Raw genomic sequence first — 21,298 nt, 5'->3', positions numbered from 1 at the left:
CCCGCAAGGGACTGAATATTATTCCTCACTAACAGGGCCACTCCACCCGTCTGTCCTTTCGATAGCACGTATAGCCTTGAATATTCATTTCCTAGGCCTGTCCACTTGAAGCCACGTCTCAGTTATCCCCACAACATCGTACCTGCCAATTTCCAACTGAGCATCAAGCTCATCCATCTTATTTCTTCTGCTCCATGCATTCATATATAATATTCTTAATTTGTTACTCCCCTCGCCCTTCCTATCAATCCCTATTTCACTTGACCATACTGTATGATCCCTTCTTGAGTTTTCTGCTCCATTGATTCTGTTGTCTTTCTTAACTTCTCTTATTCTCATTTTCCCTTTAACTTCCTTCTAGAATTTCCAGTTTGTCCCCTTCCCCCACTACTTAGTTTAAACACACTTGTGTTGCAGTGGTAAACCTGCCTGCCAGAATGGGTCCCCCACCTATTAAGGTGCAACCCGTCCCTCTTGTATAATTTATCCTTATCGCAAAACATGCCATAGTGATCCAAGAATTTAAATCATTGCTTCCTGCACCAGTTCTTCTGCCACACATTCAAGTCCCTATTCCTGCCCTCTGCAGCCCAAGGAACTGGAAGCAAACCGGAGAAAACCACCCAGGAAGTCCTGCTTTCCAGCCTTCTTCCGAGTTCTCTAAAGTCTCGCTGTAGAATATCCCTCCTCTTCTTCCCGACGTCATTTGTTCTGACATGCACCACCACCTCTGGCTCTTCACCTTCACCCTTGAGGATTCTCTGCACTCTGTCGGTGATATCCTGGATCCTAGCACCAGGTAGGCAACACACTATCCTCAAATCTGGCCTGTTGCCGCAGAAGCCTCTTTCAGATCCTCTCACTATTGAGCCCTCTATTACCATGGCTCTGCATGATGTCTGACTCCTTGGCTCTGCCGCCACACCAGTTTTCGATTGGCAGACCTGTCTCGACAGTTTCCAAGAGATTCAACCTGTTCATGAGAGTACTTCCCCCGGGGTCTCTTGTACTTGAATCATTTCTTCCTTCCTCATCGCCATCTCCCTTCTCTCTTCTGGTATGCTCAGTGTAATGATCTTGTTGAAGGTCCTGTCCAGAAAATTCTCATTCTCACGTATGAGCCTGAAGTCATCTAGTCCTTGCTTCAGTGCTGCAACATGCTCCTTCAGAAGCTGAATGTGTACACACTTTCCACAGCTATAGGAGCCAGAGACACCATTAGATAAAGTCATTTGCATGGGCTAATGGCCTGCATCCATCTGAACAATTGGTTTTGATCTTTAGCATCCCCAGGATTCTGTAAGGAGGATTGGAAGATGGATTGGAAAGCAATAAACATATCCTTGCAATCCGAGAAAGAATGAGGGAGAATTTGGAAAACTACAGATCAGTTAATCTGGTATTGCTACCTAAGGAAAATGCTACAATGTAATATTATAGAATGTCATAACAGAACACTTAGAAAATTATACCACGTTTAGATAATACTGATTTTTGAAAGCAAAATAATATATCACAAATCTGAATGTTGTTGAGGTTACAGCTAGTGGAATAGATAAAGGACAACATGTGGCTGTAGATTTTCAAAAAGCATTTGATAACAGAAGTTATTAGACAAAAATTAGAGATCATGGGATTGAGCAGAATAGATTGGACTGAGGAGTAATTAACAGACAGAAACAGAGGTAAGAATAAATCAGTCATCTGCAGGCTGGCAGAAGATAACTAGTGGGGTACCTAATGGATCACTGATAACAATTGCTAAAATCCAATTTCTTTCAATGTGCTAAATGAAAGAACTGAGTGTAAAGCATTCAAGTCTTCTGATGATGCAACATTAAATGAGATGAGAAAGAAGGGGATCATGAAGGATGCAAGGGGGTATGGATAAGTTAGGCAAGTAGTCTAAAAAGAAATAACAGAGATATAATGAGAAATGTAAAAATATTCACTTTTGCAAGAAAAGACAGTTTAAATGGTGAGCAGTGAAAAAACATTGATGCTTCTTCCATAAAAGTATTGAAATTCAGAGGGTGTCCTTGCACACCAATCTTAAACATGCAGGTTGTGATGATGCTGCTCCGTTAACAAGTCTGCGTTGTCCTTGTTTTTTTTCAAGTGTTTTATAAGACACAGGTTCCAAAATGTCAGGCTTGATCTACTTGAAGAAGCTTTTAAGTTTAAAAAAAACACTTGTACAATGAAAGGGGAGTGGCCAGTTCTCCCAGCTCAGTTTTTCTCTGGTTTGGTTTGGTTTTGGCTTTGTTTTGGGTTTTAACAATCTGGCTGAATAGAGCAAGCAGTCAGTCCATTTTGAGGCTGCTGGTCAAAGAAATAAGGTGTTCTATGCTGAACCTCTCTGTCATCTCTTTGACATCTCTCCTGTAAGACCCTGTGTTTAATTTTACCATTTTTGCCGAAGAGTGTTCATGGGATTGTTGCAAGTATTTGGAACAGCATCATTAAGTTGGGATAATCTGTTCAGTTTTCAGATAGGTTAAGTTATTCTATATTCTGTTCTCTTTTGTTTGTGTTTCTTTCAGTAATCTTGCAAATAAATTCTGCTTTGTTTAAATCTAAGTGGTGAGGCCAGCTTCAGCACTCCTAGAATATCCACTCGACACCTGCTTCAAACAACTCACAAAGTTAGGGTCTGGGCTAGTTTCTTGAAATGCTTTGAGGGGGTGTGGCCTGGTCCATAATTTATCCGGGGCTCTTTACGGGATTTGTTCGATAGTTCTAATTTAGGATTAGGGTTGCTGGACTCGAAGACAGCGAGTGGTAGGTGTTAGTGTTTTTTTGTTTTGGGTGTTGAATTTGGTTGGTTTGAACAGTGCTTGGGATGACAATGGCTCTTTCAGTCAGCAGGAATTTTTTGGGGTGAAAGAAGTGACTTCGGGGGTTTGCAAAAGTTGTTTAAGGCCAAGCTGTGGGAATTAGCAGATAAGCTGGAGCTGGAGTGGCCTCCTTCTGTGAGGAAAAAAAAAGAGCTAATTACACCAATTGCTCAGCATTTAAATTTGCTGGAAACACCATCAGAATCTTTAGAGATGGCTAAAAGTCAATTGCAAATGAAGCAGCTTGAGTTAGAGGCAAAAGTCTAGGAAAGGCAACAGAAATGAAACGGTTGGAATTATGATTAAAAGCAGAGGAAACAGGAAACAAACGAATCGCTTTAGCGGAAGAAAAAGAGGAAAGAGAAAATGAGAGAGGGGAAAGGAAGAAAGAGAGGGAGCTTGAACTTCAGAAATTGGCATCTAGACAGGAAAGCTAACTTAAAAGGATGAAGATGAAAGGTGAAGGTAAGCTTAGTGAGGAAGAGAGTGAGGATGAGCAAACCCATGGTAGCTAAAGGTCTGGTGAGGATCTGTTTTGATATATTCACCCATTGCCTAAATTTGATGGTAAGGATGTAGAAGCCTTTTTCATCTCATTGGAGATTGCAGTGGCTAGTGATCATGTGGGTTTCGTTGAACCCAACAAAATTTGTAGGTAGGACTAGTGAGGTCTTTGCTTCACTGTCAGGGGAGGTATCTAAGGTATATGAGGAGGTGAAGAAAGCCATCTTAAGTACATACAAGCCTGTGCCAGAAGCCTACAATGTTTCAGAATCTAAGGAGGGACCCTGGTGCAACCTTCATTGAGTTTGAAAGGGTCAAACAAAAGTAGGTGGATAAGCACATTAAAAATAGAGCAAACCTATGACGATCTTAGAGAGACAATTATTTTGGAGGAGTTCAAACATTCAAAATCATGTGGAATAGCAGAGTATTAAAACAGCAAAATTAAGCATCTGAAATGGCTGATTATAAGTTGGTCCATAAATCAAAGTTTGGCTTCCAAATCAATTTCAATCCGTGAGGGATAGGAATTGGGGAAAAGAAAAATCCTCACATGAACAGGGAAAGCTAGATCTTGGTGAAGATCATAAAGATAACTTACCAAAGGGTAAAAAGGAAACCCTTAAAAGGGGAAAGAGGAGTTAAAAAGCTCCAGTTTTTTCACTGCAAGAAAGCAGACCACATGAAATCACAGTGTTGGTGGGTTAGGAAAAGCACTGAAAAACAGGATAAACCAGTGAATTTTGTTGGCATGGCAACAGAAAGCACAGTGGAGGCTGGAAAGCAGCACCAGAATGTACAACCTGGCCGGAGGCTGGTTAAGGAGGAAGTGCCAGATCTTCTTAAACCATATACTTGCAAAGGTAGAGTTTATTTGTATAGGTCAGGAGCAGCAGGTAAAGAAGTTACAATATTAAGAGATACAACATTCTCTCAATCTTTGATGTTGAAAGATGAGGAAATATGTACTGCTGAAGAACTATTGCCAGAAAAGGTGCTAGTAACGGGAACTCATTGTGAGGCAAGAAGCGCTTAATTATATAGAGTGAGGTTAGAGTGTTGCATGAGAGTGAAGGAGTCATGATAGAAGTACTGAACCAACGCTCAGCTCCAGGAATACAATTTGTCCTTGCTAATGATATAGCTGGTTCACAGGTGGAACTGCTGCTGACTGTGGTTGAAAAACCAGTGGAAAGTCAGGCAACTGAACTATTGCCGGACACATATCTTGGGATTTTTCCTGATTGTGTGGTAACAAGGTCACAAAGTCATCAGTTGAAACAGAAGAGATCAAAGAGTATAAATAAGAAAGCTGTGATCAGATGGTTGAGACAAAGCAGGAGATAAATGACAAAGCAGGCATCTTTAGCTCCAATAAATTAACTGAGTTACAGCAGAAAGATGAAAATTTAATGCAATTGCATCAAAAGGTATACAAGGAAAAAGAATCCGAATGTATTCCTGAATGCTACTATCTTAAAAACGATGTCTTAATGAGTAAATGGAGACCATCACATATTCAGGCAGATGAGAAATAGGCAGAGGTTCATCAAGTCAGATTGCCAGTGGGTTATAGAAAGGAGGTGTTGCAAGTGGCACATGAACTACCAGTCGGGGGTCATTGACGGGTGAGAAAAACTCAAGCTAAAATACAAAAACATTTTTACTGGTCTGGACAGCACAAGGATGTAGCTGAATTTTGCTAGACATGTCATATTCAGGTAATTGGAAAACCACAGGCAGTAATAAAACCCACACTTTTAAAACTTATTCCTGCATTTGACAAACCTTTTACAAGAGTCTTAATTGATTGTGTAGGATCCCTACCCAAAACAAAAAGTGGCAATTAGTATTTGTTAACAATAATGCATGCGTCCACTAGATTTGCAAAAGTCATTCCACTGCGCTGTATCACAGCTAAAAGGATTGCAGAGGATTTACTCAAATCTTTCACTAGATATGGACTACACGCAGAGATACAATCAGATCAAGAGTCAAATTTTACATGAAAAGTATTCAAGGAAGTTATGGACAGCTGAGGAAACGAACAATTCAAATCTACTGCGTATAATCCAGAGTCGCAGCAAGTGCTAGAACTATCCAGATGGTTGGGATATGGGAATTCCATTTGTACATTTTGTGATCAGAGATGCACCAAATGAATCGACCAAATTCAGCCCATTTGAATTAGTTTTTGGGCGTGAAGTGAGAGGACTGCTAAAACTGATTAAGGACAATTTAGTAAGTCATAATTCAGAGACCACATATTTGGACAGTATGTCAAATTTTAGAGAGTGATTAAATAGAGCAGAGGAGTTGGCTAGACAGCATTTAAAAGTATTATAGCATACGATGAAACAGGAAGCAGAGAAGAAATAAAACACTCACAATCTTGCTATCAGGGATAAGGTGTTAGTGTTACTTCCAGCAATAGGTGAACCTTTAAAATAAACTTTAGTGGACCTTATCAAGTCAAAAGGAAATTGGGTGAAGTGAATGATTTGATAAGTACTCTAGACAGAAAGAAATCTCACAGTATGTGTCATGTGATTATGCTCAAAAAGTATTTTGATAGGGAAGGAAAGCCAAAAGGAGACTATATTATTGGTTACAACACAGAGAGAACCAAGTTCAGAGAATTCTGAATTGGACATTCCTCAAATTAAATTGGACAATGAGGAAGTTGTCAAAAATTGGGGTAAATTATTAAGTTACCTTCCAGAGGAAAATTGAAATGACCTGAAAGAGTCATTACTATCACATGGGGAGATATGCAGAAATAAACTGCAAAGTACTAACCTAATTGTGCATGATGCAAGAGGTAGAAGATGCTGTTCCGATTAAGCAACAGTCTTATAGGCATAACCCTCTAAGGTTGGCACAGGTTCAGAAGGAGATTGAACGCATACTCCAAGATGACATAATCGAAGTGAAGCACAAAACTAAATAGCACTACACAGTTAAACAGAACATTGATAAGATCTCCAGTGAATGTTTCTGCCAATTAACCAAGGCTGAATATTCTTGCCTTGAAGGGAGACTAGACTGATTCAGGGAATGAGGGGATTTGCCCCATGAGGTTGCATTGAGTACATTGGGCCTTTATTCTTTAATGCGAAGTAATCTCATTGAAACTTGTATATTTTTTAAAGGGCTGACAATGCAGGTGCTAGGAAGATGTTTATGTCTTGCAAACCTGGAACAAGAGGACCAGTCTCAGAACAAGAAGTCATCCAAGAGACAAGAGTTGTGAATCTTTAGAAGTCTCTCCCCCAAAGAACTTGGTGTATTCAGAGATTGACAATTCTTTGGATAATAAAGGAATACGGGAATCATATGAAAAGGCAGAAAATCAACCATGATCTTACTGAATGGCAGAATAGATTTGGATGACCTAATAGCCTAATTCCCTAGATATTCCTACATCACCTCACCAAAATGCTCCCAAACAAAATGCTGAGCACATAACTCTAGAGAGCAGCTCACCACTGCCTTCTTAAAGTCAATTAGGAAAGAGCCCTTGATAGCAAAAAAACACTTCTCACACAGTTAAAAAAAGTTAAGTTTGAAGTGACAAAGCTTAATGCTCTGTGACCAATTTAATTTGTATCGTCCACAAAAATTCAGTTTAATGGTGAATGATTTTTGCACAAATCTAAGGAGAAGTGAGGAAACTCATCACAATTTTCAATATCTTCAGCTAACTATGAATACAGCAGCATGGTGGCTCAGTGGTTAGCACTGTTGCCTCACAGCACCAGGGTTCCAGGTTTGATTCCAGCCTCGGGTGACCGTGTGGAGTTTGCACATTCTCCAGTATCTGTGTGAGTTTCCTCCGGGTGCTCCGATTTCCTCCCACAGTCCAAAGATGTGTAGGACAGGTGAATTGGCCATGCTAAATTGCCCATAGCATTAGACGCATTAGTCAGAGTGAAATGGGTCTGGGTGGGTTACTCTTCGGCGGGTCGATGTAGACTGGTTGGGCCGAAGGGCCTGTTTCCACACTGTAGGGAATCTAGTCTAATCCAGAATCTGTCCCTCAACTGAAGCTGTTGTGCCATTTACACATAGATAATGATGAGCATTATAAGCCTCACTTTTAACATGGGAGCAAAATCTGCCAATAATTTCTCCGCTATTTTAAATCTAATCCATTGCCTTGTTACAGCACAGAAAGCAGACTCCTTTTCGTGGACATACTTCTATGCTCCAGTGCCACCTACTGTCTATTGAGTAGAATACATGCAATAGGGGATGACCTCAAGGTTCAAAGCAGTAATCAAGACATAGTCATTTCTTCTAAAATACGATAGCTGTGTTCTTGTGCAACTCTGCTTTATAGAAAGACCACGCTTTAGCAGTGTTTAAAGTGTTGCCGCTGAAATCGCACTATAGCTAACACACATTTTAACAGTTCGCACTTGAGAAACAGCACCCCCAATACATCAATCATGTTAGAGAATTCGCACTGACAAAACACGTTATAACAGAACAACCTGTACTAATGACAATGAGATGGATTCAATACCTACATAATATCTTCCAAAAGCATTTCCCTTTCAGTAATACACAGCACACAAGGTTTCATTCCAAATTATTGACTGATGACTTTAAAATCCTGCAATGACAATGAAAACCAGTTGCTGGATTGCGATGCAGAATGATGCTACAAGTATGGGTTCAATTCTCACACTGGGGTGGGGGGGCTGGTTGAGGTTACCACGAAGGGTTTTCCTTCTCATCTCCTTTCCTTGGCTGAGGCATGGTGACCCTCAGGTTTAACCATCACCAATGTCTCTCTCTAACGAGACAGCAGCTCTGTGGTCCAGAAGAACGTGGCAACTTTAGCTATTTAAATATTTATCCCACAAAGCATCAATAATTACTACTTAAACTAACACTGTAATAACTACTTATAACTTATCAAACTAGATATTAACTTTATTTACTTTCAGAAAGTTTCTGTGATACTTTCTATGATAAATAAAACTACAACATCACTGATAAAGTTCCTCCAGGCCAGCAGTATCCACATCCCATGAACAAGTATAAATTCCTCAAGGATATTGAAGCAGTCCATGCTCATACGTAGAATGGCTTGGACAATACCTAAGTTTGGGCTGTCAGGTGGCAAGTTACATTCGCACAGTGCCAGGCAATAGAAAATAGAAGCAGAAGGTGATCATTCAGCCATTCGAACTTGCTCCATCATTCAATATAATCGTTACCCTGCTCCTGGTTTTTGATCCCTTTAACCTTGAGGGCTTGACCGAACTCTTTCTTGAAATCATGCAATATTTTATTCTCAACAATCATCTCCAAAAAGAGAAAATCTAACCATTGCCCTGAGACATTCAACGCATTACCACTGAATACCTCACTGCCAACATTCTGGAAGTTGCCATTCACAAGAAACTGAACGACCTATACAAATACAATGGCTATAACAACAGGTCTGAGGCTGGGAACCCCTGTAGCAAATAATTCATCTTCTGACTCCCCAAAGTTCTTCATCTATAAGGTTCATGTCAGGAGTGTGATGGAATTGTACAAAAACTCTAAAAACTCCCAAGAAGCTCGATACCATCCAGGACAAAGCAGCCCATTTGATAGACACCACATCCATAAGCATTCACTCCCTTCACCTACAATGCTCAGCAGCAGCAGTGTGCACCATTTAGAAAATGAACTTCAGAAACTCTCCAGGGCCCCTGAAACAACATCTGCAAAAGCCAATACCATGACCATCAAGAAGAACAAGGGCAGCATCTACATGCTTCCCTCCAAGTCACTCACATCCTGATTTGGAAATATACTGCTATTCCTTCAGCGTTGCTGGGTCAAACTCCTGTGGAGTGGAACATGCTTCACAATAACTTTGTGGGTCAACGTACACTAAATAGACTGCAGTGGTTTCAGAAGGCAGCACACCAGCACCTTCTCAAGGGCAACTAGGAATGGATAGTAAATGCTGCCATGATCCCAGGTATCAAGAAAAACTAAGCCAGAAATCACTTAGCAACACAGAGGATAACCTTAGTGAAGTTTGTATAGTATAGATCAACACTGATAAACAACACATCATATAAATATTACATGTTTTATGAAACTTAAAAAAAGATTATTTATATACTCATTAAATGACAGCCAAACTCTCCATCTTCCATAGCCTCACAGCACACAGTGAAAGTCCTCGTCTCCAACATACACAAAGTGCAAACAACTACTCTCTCCCATTTAAATTACATGCCCTAATTGGTTTCCTCTCTGTCTCTCACACACGGTAATGCCCTCCTGTCACACGAAGACCCCCTCACACTCATTTCATCCTTTCCTATCGCCCAACCCAATCACACAAACCCACTTCACCACACAAAGCTTCCCACCACTCACTTGTGCTGTCCGTAGCTCATCACCCATTCAGATCAGGACCTGACGCTGAGCAGGGTGGGGGCAGTCTGATGAGGAGCTGAAGGTGCGAGGGGTGGGTGCGGTGTGATCAGGACATGAAGCTGAGCGGGGTGACTTCAGTGTGATCTGGACCTGAAGCTCAGCAGGGTGGGAACAGTGTGATCAGGAACTGAAGATGAGTGGGGGGGCGGGGGGGGGGGGGGGGGGGGGGGCAGGGGTGCAGTGTAATCAAGAGCTGAAGCAGAGCGTGGTGGGTACAGTGTGATCAGGACCTGAAGCTGAGCAGGGTGGGTACAGTGTGATAAGGAGCTGAAGCTGAGCAGGGTGGGTGCAGTGTGATCAGGACCTGAAGTTGAGAGGGGTGGGTACAGTGTGATCACGTTCTGAAGTGAGTGGGGTGGGTGCGGTGTGGTCAGTACATGAAGCTGAGCGGGGTTGGTACAGGGTGATCCGGACCTGAACCTGAGCAGGGTGGGTGCAGTGTGATCAGGAGCTGAAACTGAGCCCGGTGGGTACAATGTAATCAGGAGTTGAAACTGAGTGGGGTGGGTACAGTGTGATCACGACTTGAAGCTGAGGGGGTGGGTACAGTGTGATCAGGAGCAGAAGCTGAGCGGGGTGGGTACAGTGTGATCAGGCCCTGAAGCTGAGTGGGGTTGGTACAGGGTGGTCAGGACCTGAACCTGAGCGGGGTGGGTACAGTGTGATCAGGCCCTGAAGCTGAGCGGGGTGCGTACAGTGTGATCAGGAGCTGACGCGCTGAGCGGGGTGGGTACAGTGTGATCAGGTACTGAAGCTGAGCCCGGTGGGTGCAGTGTGATCAGGATCTGAAGCTGAGCAGGGTGCTGCATTGCGACCAGGATCTGAAGCTGAGCAGGGTGCTTGCATTGTGATTAGGACCTGGAGCTGAGTGGGTGATAGCAATGAGAATAGAGCCTCCCTTTCCCACAAGTACAATTATAATCTTGCTGCACCTGAGAACCCATCATACAGTATTTCTTTAAAGCATATGCCTAGCATCTCCCAACTTTGTTTGGATCCCCAGCCAATTCTGCTTCCATGAGGAGTAATTCCAGATGGTCTCCTACTTCATGGACCACAATTCCCACTCCCACATGATCAACGCCGCCCTCTGGTGCATCTCCTCCACTTCCTGCACCTCTGCCTTGAACTCCACCCCTCCAACTGCAATAAGAATAGAACTCTCCTTGTCTTCACCTTCCACCCCACCACTCAAGATATATTGCCCTCCCCACCCTATCAATATTGCACGGAGACCATTCCCTTCGCGACTCCCTCATTAGGCCCACACCCCCCACCAACTCACCCTCCACTCCTGACACCTTCTCTTGCTACTGCACCCACATCCATCCAAGGCCCTAAAGAATCCTTCCACATTCGGCAGAGATTTTCCTGCACATCCAAACACCCACTTATAGTGGCCATTGCTCTCTTTGTGGTCTCCTTTACATTGGGAAGACAGGACGCCAACTCACAAAACATCTCCTGGACACATGCACCAAAAGAATTCCACCACCCTGTGCCCTACCACTTCAACTCGCCCTCCCACTCCGCTAAGGATATGCAAGTCCTGGGCCTCCTCTACAGTCAAATCCTAGCCACTCAACGCCTGGAGGAAGAACCCCTCATCCTCTGCCTTATGACCCCACGAATGACACAGCATTGACAATGATTTCACCAGTTTCCTCATCTCCCCTCCCCCCACCTCATCCCAGATCCCTCCAACTCAGCACTACTTTGAACTGTCCTACCTATCCATTTTCCTTCCCACCTATCTGCTCAAATCTTCGCTCCGACCTATCACCATCATCCCCCACCTGCATCTACTTATTACCTTCCAAGCTACCTTGCCCCCAGTCCTGCACCACTTCTGTTTCTCTCTCAACCCCTTCCCCCACCTCCTCATTCCTGATGAGGAGTTTATGCCCGAAACGTTGACTTTCCTGCTCCTCGGATGCTGCCTGACCTGCTGTGCTTTCCCAACACCACACTTTGACAGCTAATTCTGATGTCCAATTACACTTCACAATTACTCTATTTCAGTCTTGAAAGCAGCTGCATCTTTTTGTGAATACCAGTTTGGCTAATATTTTCCAAATAGGATTCGTTTAAAGTGACACTTGGACTATTCTGCCTCATTTCCAATTCAATGGACTTAAAGGCAACAGAAGCCTGACTTCCAATTCTGAATCCTGCCTTAAACTCTTATGAGGTTTTCAAATTCACTATTCATACCACACAATAAGAACATCTACATACATCATAAAGATGGCTGAAAGCTATCATTTATAATGCCAGTAAAGCATTGTAGATTCACCTTTAAACCAAAAACAACCCAAATTTAGTGTGACAGATCACACTGTGAAGTACAAAGTTCTAGAAACATCATCTAGGCCATTTATACATTTATTTAACTTCCAAATCCCTATTACATTTCGTCCCTCTTTTGGAGAATCCTGACCTCATTATGATCATCAGACAAACTTCTCATTGCGGCAGTTTGATCCTCAGAGCTATGCAACAGTTGGATATGAGAGGTATCTCACTCCTTTTTTTTATATACCTTCTTCAGAATTCATAAATTTGTAATCCATACCAAACAGTCTTGAAGAGGAAACCCATCTTTACCAATAATCTTCCCTGGATTTCTCTATTCTTTCAGCTGCTTTTTCCTTTAATAAACACGATCAGCCAGATTGAAATTTGTTTCTAAGGGCCTTGTCACAGTCCTGAATGCTCAATGATTCTTTGACTCATTGGCTTTAACATAAGCTTTTCTGCCTGCATGAAGTGCATTCAAATACTCTGAAAATGTGTAACTAAATTAGGCCCTTCCCAAGCTGTGGTGAGTTCATTATTAGTTATGGAACTTTAGGATTAATAACAAAAACTAATATGAACCATACCTTGCCACCATCTGTATCAAATTCTTAAGCATGTACAGCCCATGCCAGCATGGATGATAACTCACAGTTAAGCTAATATGCCAAAACTTTTATGAATTATTTTGTCTATTACTGCTTGGTTCCTTTCACATATACAGTTGTCAAAAAGGCTTTCTGCTGTTTGATTCAGAACTATTACATCCATATGCGCACACTTAACTCTGCATTCATCATTAGAAAACTCCCTCCATTATCAGTGAAAATTTTGCTGGCGGTCCAAATCTGGCCTCTATCCTATTTTTATTATGTTATTCATAATTATTTTTGTATATTTATTACATATTGTAACAAAATCTGGTTGCCAAGTCTACAAAATATAAGCTGTTCTCTTCTTCTTTACCCCAAACCTTTAAATCCAAGGACACTACCTCACTTAAATCTCTTGCTCAGAGAAGACTCAATATTGTCCATCAATATTCCTTGCAGATCTCAGATCTCTCCCTTATTTCTTGTACTTCTCATCCCTTATTTCTACATCCTTTCATTCAATTAAAGGAATGCAATAATGTTCCCAATTGTATATATTTGCAAATTCAAAAATTTGCATATATAACAGATTTGTCCTCTTATATATTCTGTTGCATTTGTGCTTTCTTCATTGGTAGTCTGTTTTAAAATAAGGTATTTCATTGGTCACTACATCCACGCTAATGATATAATGATTCCAGCTATTTTAAGATGAAAATAATAATTTCAAAGATTTTACTGTGATGGAACTCCCAACTTTCTTAGCTTTTTCCAGATTCTTTTTGCTTAGCGATTCTGGATGGGAATGCAGCCGGTCTATTCCACATATAATAGACATGCATCCACTGTCCGATACTGCAAAATTGAAATGCTCTGCTACCAATATATTCATCACTTGTGAAAAATACAATGTCCTCACTTTGATCAACACTTTCATCTGCTTCCTCTGAATCCTCTGTTTCATGTTTGTTTCAAGTGCTTTAGCATTTGGGACATTTCAAGGCATGGCAGTACTTTGAGTCTCACCTGAAACATCGATTGGACACACCCTGAGCATTTCTGGAATTCATTCACTTATTACAAATCCAAACATTCTCTTCACTTCTTAAAATTATCAATAGCATTTCTGCCCTCATTTCTATTAATTATACTTCTCCTTTCAGATCACTACTTACTGTAGCTAGACAGCCTTACCAATTTGCTAACACTGTCGCCCAATTTCTGTCGTATTTCCCTTTATGCTACATAAATGCTACTGGAAAAGAATGCTGTCCTAGCAATGTTTTCAGTGCTCTGACATTTGTCCTGGTAGTGTATGTCTATCTACAAATTTAGTTCTCATCAAAACTAGAACTTTCTCCATACTTGATACACTGGCACAGTCCAATAATGTAAATGCTAGCATCGTTTTTCAGATGAAATTTCTGCAGTTTTGCCTTCAACCTGATAAACTCCTTTTGTGCTCTCTCGTAGAACTGTCCCCAGCCTTTCTAAGTTTGCCAAAATCTGACTACACCTCATAAGCAGTCTTTAAATAATCCTTTTGATAAAATTTTTCCATGAAAGTTAAGGAATATGTCCAAACACTGATCATTGTTCAAACCTTCGGGTTCCAATTCTTCTGTGTGTTAACAAATGTACTGAGACTATAGCTTGCTTCCTCATTGGTAAAGAACTAATTTGCTCTTCCACTTGTCATAACGCTAATTTTTTAGAAAACAGGGATGGGTAATCATGCCTTAAAACCTTACTTCTGACTCGACCATTCTCTGCTACGAATGTTATACTCCAAAAGTCAACTGTATTTAAACAGAATTTAAGCCCACATGTTTGTACAAGAGCTTTAATTTAGCTCGCCACACTCCGTAAAATTCTCATCATCCTAATTACTTACTCCCCTTATGTACACAATCATGCAAAACCTAATAAAATCCTTATTAATAAATCCATCGCCGGTTCCCTCCCTCCATTAGAACTTAGGCATTCTTTCAGACCATAACGGATGTTAAAACTCTGCCACCTCCTAATGATAGAAAGTAGCACTTAAACGTGTGAGGACTGACAGAGGGCTACCTGAGGCCAGGACAAGACTGGGGGAAAGAAAAGCAGAATTATGTTACCCACAAGTTACAAACGATACATATTTCTCGTCCCTCTCCCCGGTTACTTGCTAGACAAAAGCTGTATTTGTAAGGACACTGTTTTGATCTGAACTGGGAACTGGAAGTGGGGCAGTTTAGTTTGTATCTGCATTCATAAGCAACTCATCACTAGGACAAAATTAAATTGTCACACATTTCTGTCTTGTAATCCACTGACGTATAAAAGGTTCTACTACAAAAGTAAACAGTTGTTGTGGTTCTGTTCGCCAAGCTGGGAATTTGTGTTGCAGATGTTTTGTCCCCTGTCTAGGTGACAGCCTCAATGCTTGGGAGCCTGCTGTGAAGCGCTTCTATGATGTTTCCTCTGGCATTTATACTGGTTTGTCTCTGCCGCTTCCGGTTGTCAGTTCCAGCTGTCCTCAGCAGTGGCCGGTATATTGGGTCCAGGTTGATGTGCTTATTGATTGAATCTGTGGATGAGTATCATGCCTCTAGGAATTACCTGGCTGTTCTCTGTTTGGCTTGTCCTATAATAGTAGTGTTGTCCCAATTGAACTCTTGTTGCTTGTCATCTGTGTGTGTGGCTACTAAGGATTGCTGGTCATGTCGTTTCGTGGCTAGTTGGTGTTCACGGATGCGGATCGTTAGCTGTCTTCCTGTTTGTCCTATGTAGTGTTTTGTACAGTCCTTGCATGGGATTTTGTACACTACATTGGTTTTGCTCATGCTGGGTATCGGGTCCTTCGTCTTCGAAAGAATCGAATGGACCCAATATACTGGCCACTGCAGCAGACAGCTGGAACTGACAACTGGAAGCTGAAGATACAAATCACTATAAATGCTGGAGGAAACATCACAGAACCGCTTCACAGGAGACTCCCAAGCACTGAGGCTGTCACCTAGACAGGGGACAAAACGTCTGCAACACAAATTCCCTGCTCGGTGAACAGAACCACAACAACGAGCACCCGAGCTACGAATCTTCTCCCAAACCTTAAAAGTAAACAGTCTATGAACAATGCGATTTACATTGGGTGATCTAAACCACATTAGTGGCCTCAAAAGCAGGAAAGTTCACTAGTTCTAATATTATTCCAGAAATTCTGAAATTTCCTCTTTAATACAGGTTCTTAAATCTGTAAAGTCCAACAAATTCATCATAATAATCCAAGCTAACAATTACTTTCTGTTGGGCAGAAAATTGTGGGCTGTTGCACACAGAAATAGAATACACTGACCAAATGTTTTACTTACTGAAATTTAGTGAAATATGTTGTTGTTATATTATTTTATCTAATTATTACTCTTTTGGGAATGCACATACCCAATACTGGATAAGAAAATAGGAGCAGACCTATTATATGCATCGATGGTTTATGCTCAGCAGAGATACTTACACTAGCACAGGTTTTCCTGATATCTTCGGATGCCTTATGACCTCTGCCACGATGTCTTTGGCTTCTTCTATTCGATCTACATCACTGGAGTCCACAACAAAAATAACACCAAAGGACTCGGAGTAATAGTTCTTCCAGATCCCACGGATTCTTTTCCCTCCTCCCAAATCAAAGATGGTGACTTCAAACTTGTCCTGTTTTAGATCAATTCTTGAAAAACCCACTGTGGGAGCTAAATCCTCTAGAGACTCTACAAAAGACAAAAGATTTTTTTAAAAAGATATATAAAGAATGTTGGGAGAGTAGAGACTGAGGACTTAGGCAGAACATAGATCATAGAACAGTACAGCACAGAACAGACCCTTCAGCCCACAATGTCGTACCAACCACTGATCCTCATGTGTGCACCCTCAAATTTCTGTGACCATATGCATAGAACATAGAACATAGAAGGATACAGCGCAGTACAGGCCCTTCAGCCCTCGATGTTGCGCCGACCGAATCCTACCTAGCCTATACTAGCCCAATAACTTCCAAATGCCTATCCAATGCCCGCTTAAATGACCATAAAGAAGGAGAGTTCACCACTGATACGGGCAGGGCATTTCATGAACTCACAACCCGCTGTGTGAAGAATCTACCCCTAACATCTGTCCTATACCTACCACCCCTTAATTTAAAGCTATGTCCCCTAGTAACACCTGACTCCATTAGCGGTAAAAGGTTCTTAGTATCTACCCTATCTAAACCCCTAATCATCTTATACACTTCTATCAGATCTCCCCTAAACCTTCTCTTCTCCAATGAGAACAGCCCCAAGTGCCTCAGCCTTTCCTCATAAGATTTTCCTACCATTCCAGGCAACATCCTGGTAAACCTCCTCTGCACTCGTTCTAAAGCTTCCACATCCTTCCTATAGTATGGTGACCAAAACTGCACACAATACTCCAGGTGAGGCCGCACCAGAGTCTTATACAACTGCAACATGACCTCAGGACTCCGGAACTCAATTCCTCTGCCAATAAAGCCCAGTACACCATATGCCTTCCTCACAGCATGTTCAGTAGTCTCTTAAATGTCCCCAATGACCTCGCTTCCACAACTGCTGCTGGCAACACATTCCATGCTCTCTCAACTCTCTGTATAAAGAACCCGCCTCTGACATCCCCTCTATACTTTCTTCCAACCAGTTTAAAACTATGACCCCTCGTGTTAGTCATTTCCACCCTGGGAAACAGTCTCTGGCTATCGACTCTATCTATGCCTCTCATTATCTTGTAAACCTCAATTAGGTCCCCTCTCCTCCTCCTTTTCTCCAATGAAAAAAGTCCAAGCTCAGTCAACCTCTCTTCATATGATAAGCCCTCCAGTCCAGGCAGCATTCTGGTAAACCTCCTTTGAACCCTCTCCAAAGCATCCACATCTTTCCTGTAATAGGGCGACCAGAACTGGACGCAGCATTCCAAGTGCGGTCTAACCAAAGTTTTATAGAGCTGCAACAAGATCTCACGACTCTTAAACTCAATCCCCCCGTTAATGAAAGCCAAAACACCATATGCTTTCTTAACAACCCTGTCCACTTGGGTGGCCATTTTAAGGGGTCTATGTACCTGCACACCAAGATCCCTCTGCTCCTCCACACTGTCAAGAATCCTATTCTTAATCCTGTACTCAAGCTTTCACATTCGACCTTCCAAAATGCATCACCTCACATTTATCCAGGTTGAACTCCATCTGCCACCTCTCAGCTGATCTCTGCATCCTGTTCAATGTCCCACTGCAGCCTTCAATAGCCCTTTACACTGTCAACGACTCGTCTAACCTTCGTGTCGTCTGCAAACTTGCTGACCCATCCTTCAATCCCCTCATCCAAATCATTAATAAAAATTACAAACAGTAGAGACCCAAGGACAGAGCCCTGTGGAACACCACTCACCACAGACTTCCAGGCAGAATATTTTCCTTCTACTACCACTCGCTGTCTTCTGTTGGCCAGCCAATTCTGTATCCAGACAGCTTAGTTCCCCCGTATCCCATTCCTCCTGACCTTTTGAATGAGCCTATTATGGGGAACCTTATCAAATGCCTTGCTGAAGTCCATATACACCACATCCACAGCTTGGCCCTCATCAAGTTTTCTAGTCACATCCTCAAAGAACTCAATAAGGTTTGTGGGGCATGACCTGCCCCTCACAAAGCCGTGTTGACTGCATTTTATCAAGCCATGTTCTTCCAGATGGTCATAAATCCTATCCCTCAGAATCCTTTCTAACACCTTGCAGACGACAGCAGTGAGACTTACTGGTCTGTAATTGCCAGGGATTCCCCTATTTCCTTTCTTGAAGAGAGAAATTACATTTTCCTCTCTCCAGTCCTCAGGTACGACTCCAGTGGAGAGCAAGGATGCAAAGATCTTTGCAAGTAGCGAAGCAATTGCATTTCTCGTTTCCCAAAGCAGCCGGGGACAAATCTGGTCCGAGCCTGGCGACTTGTCAATCTTAATGTTTGGCAAAATTTTTAGCACATCAGCTTCCTCTATCTCTATCCATTCCAGCATGCACACCTGCTCTTCAAAGGTTTCATTCACTACAAAGTTTGTTTCTTTCGTAAAGACAGAAGCAAAAAACTAATTTAGGGCTTCCCCTACCTCCTCAGACTCCACACACAAATTCCCTGTGCTACCCCTGATCAGCCCTACTCTTTCTTTGACCATTCTTTTATTCCTCACATAAGTGTAAAATCCCTTTGTGTTCTCCCTAATCTGTTCTGCCAAGCCTTTCTTGTGTCCCCTCCTGGCTCTCCTCAGATGGTTTTTGAGCTCCTTCCTCGCCTGCCTGTAATCCTGTAGAGCTGAGCTTGACCCTAGCTCCCTCCACCTTATGTAAGCTACTTTTTTCCTTTTGACAAGAAGCTCCACCACTCTCGTCATCCAAGGTTCCTTTATTTTACCACTTCTTGCTTGTCTCAGAGGGACATATTTATTCATCACTTGCAACAACTGTTCCTTAAACAGTCTCCACATGTCTATTGTGCCTTTACATGGAACAATTGCTCCCAATCCATGCTTCCTAACTCATGTCTAATCGCATCATAATTTCCTCTTCCCCAATTAAATATCCTCCCATTTTGCCTAATCCTCTCCTTCTCCATAGCTATGTAGAATGTGAGGCAGTTGTGGTCATTATCATCAAAATGCTCTCCCACCACAAGATCTGATACCTGCCCCGACTCGTTTCCGAGCACCAAGTCTAGAATGGCCTCTCCCCTTGTCAGTCTATCAACGTACTGAGTTAGGAAACCCTCCTGAACACACCTTACAAAAACAGCTCCATTCAAATCTTCTGCTCGAAGGAGGTTCCAATCAACACTGGAAAAGTTAAAGTCACCCATTACAACAACCCTACTATGTCCACACTTTTCCAAAATCTGCCGACCTATGCTTTCTTCCATCTCCCTGCTGCTATTGGGAGGCCTGTAGCAAACCCCTAACGAGGTGACTGCTCCCTTGCTGTTCCTAATTTCCATCCATACTGACTTGGTAAGCAGATCTTCCTCGACAATGGAAGCTTCTGTAGCTGTGATACCCTCTCTGATTAGTAGTGCTACACCCCCTCCTCTTTTTCCCCACTCCCTATTCTTTTTAAATGCTCTAAACCCTGGAACATCCAGTAACCATTCCTGCCCCTGAGAAACCCATGTCTCTGTTATGGCCACAACATCATAGCACCAGGTACTGATCCATGCTGTAAGGTAGATGGAAACTGGAAAATATTCAGCTGATATTGAAACATTCCTCAACATTTTAGTTCTCAGGCATTGTGTTAACTCCAAATAGAATCTTACAGGCAATAAAAAAAGAAACTGCCAAAATTACATACAAAGGTATCATGAATTAGGATCAATGTTCAACCCATTAACAAGCACAAATACGGGAATATTGGTTTGAAAACAAAAATGCGAAATTTACTCCCCCGTGCCTCCAATCAATCTATCTGATATCATTTTCATCAAGGTCTCCATGTGACTGGAATCCCAATGTTATTAACTGACACAAGCAATGCAGTAAAGTGACAACAGCTTAAAATTCCAATGCAGCTGATTCAATTTTTGCTGAATGCATTTAAATTATAGTTGCAATGCATTCTTGCAAATACAAATCACAAATGGGCTGTTTTTCAGATTTAAAGATTTATTTTACCTCTTCTGAATCACACAAGCCAGCAGGAAATGACTATGGGTCTTGCAGTCACAGTAGGATTACCAGGATTACAGCAAGGTTGAGTGCCATCAACAGTACACATATTGTGGTCAAGACTTCTGTAATAACCAAGAGCTTCATGTACCATAAGTGGTTTTATTCACTTAAAATCCAATATGGATTTGTAACAGGTAGGTCATCTGATGAACCCAACTGATTTTTTTAACTTTAATAGAAAGATAACTACGGAATTGACAGCTAATTATTGACCTGGTTTGGAAATTGGCTGAGCAAGAGGTAAAACAGCACTAAAGAGAAGGTAAGTGTAAATGGCAGAGTGCCCCATGTAGTGACCCACAGTAAGCTAAGTTGGGGTCTCAACTATTCATTGTATTTATTGATAACTTAAATGAATTAGTCATAGATGCCAAATTTGCTAATGATACCAAAATAAACACATTGTAATTAGTTAAGAGGAAATTGAAACATTATAAACAGATTGATAAAATTAATAGGCAAAAAAACTATAGCAACAGGATTTCACTGAAGGAAAACAGGAGGTCATCCACATTCGACCTAAAAAGGATAGAATAGAATCACTTACAAATGAAAAGAAAGCTAGAGAAAGCGGAATTCCAGAGGTTGAGGGAACAGTTGAACCATTTTCAGAATGAAAGTACCCAGGATAGTTCACAGCATGATGTGCTGAACCTAGCAACACTCCAAATATGCATTCAGCAAGTACAAATCTTTGTAGGTGTCGTACATTGCAACATTGAGACGCTGCAAAGTCAGTTTCACTCAGTTGGTGGCATAATAGGGAAGCCTGCTATCCCATAGGATTTGTAAAATCATGTCTTCTGCCTACATTTCTCTTTTCAGCGAGAACACAATAAGTTCCCTGTTCTAATATAAA

At 41.7% G+C, this 21,298-nt stretch overlaps 1 protein-coding gene across 5 annotated transcripts in view; it reads right to left on the bottom strand.

The window, feature by feature from the left end:
* The window catches only part of arl13b (ADP-ribosylation factor-like 13b), a 95,147-nt gene that overhangs the window by 53,264 nt on the left and 20,585 nt on the right, over positions 1-21,298 (bottom strand). For all 5 annotated transcript variants that reach the window (XM_060833024.1, XM_060833025.1, XM_060833022.1 and 2 more), the window contains exon 4: positions 16,185-16,434. In XM_060833024.1, coding sequence (XP_060689007.1) covers positions 16,185-16,434 — 250 coding nt within the window. The remainder of the gene's footprint in view (positions 1-16,184; positions 16,435-21,298) is intronic.

Source organism: Hemiscyllium ocellatum, chromosome 12 (genome assembly GCF_020745735.1).
Source record: "Hemiscyllium ocellatum isolate sHemOce1 chromosome 12, sHemOce1.pat.X.cur, whole genome shotgun sequence".
Lineage (NCBI taxonomy): Eukaryota > Metazoa > Chordata > Chondrichthyes > Orectolobiformes > Hemiscylliidae > Hemiscyllium > Hemiscyllium ocellatum.
The sequence above is the reverse complement of the archived record's forward strand: the minus strand, read 5'-3'. Positions and strand labels throughout refer to the sequence as shown.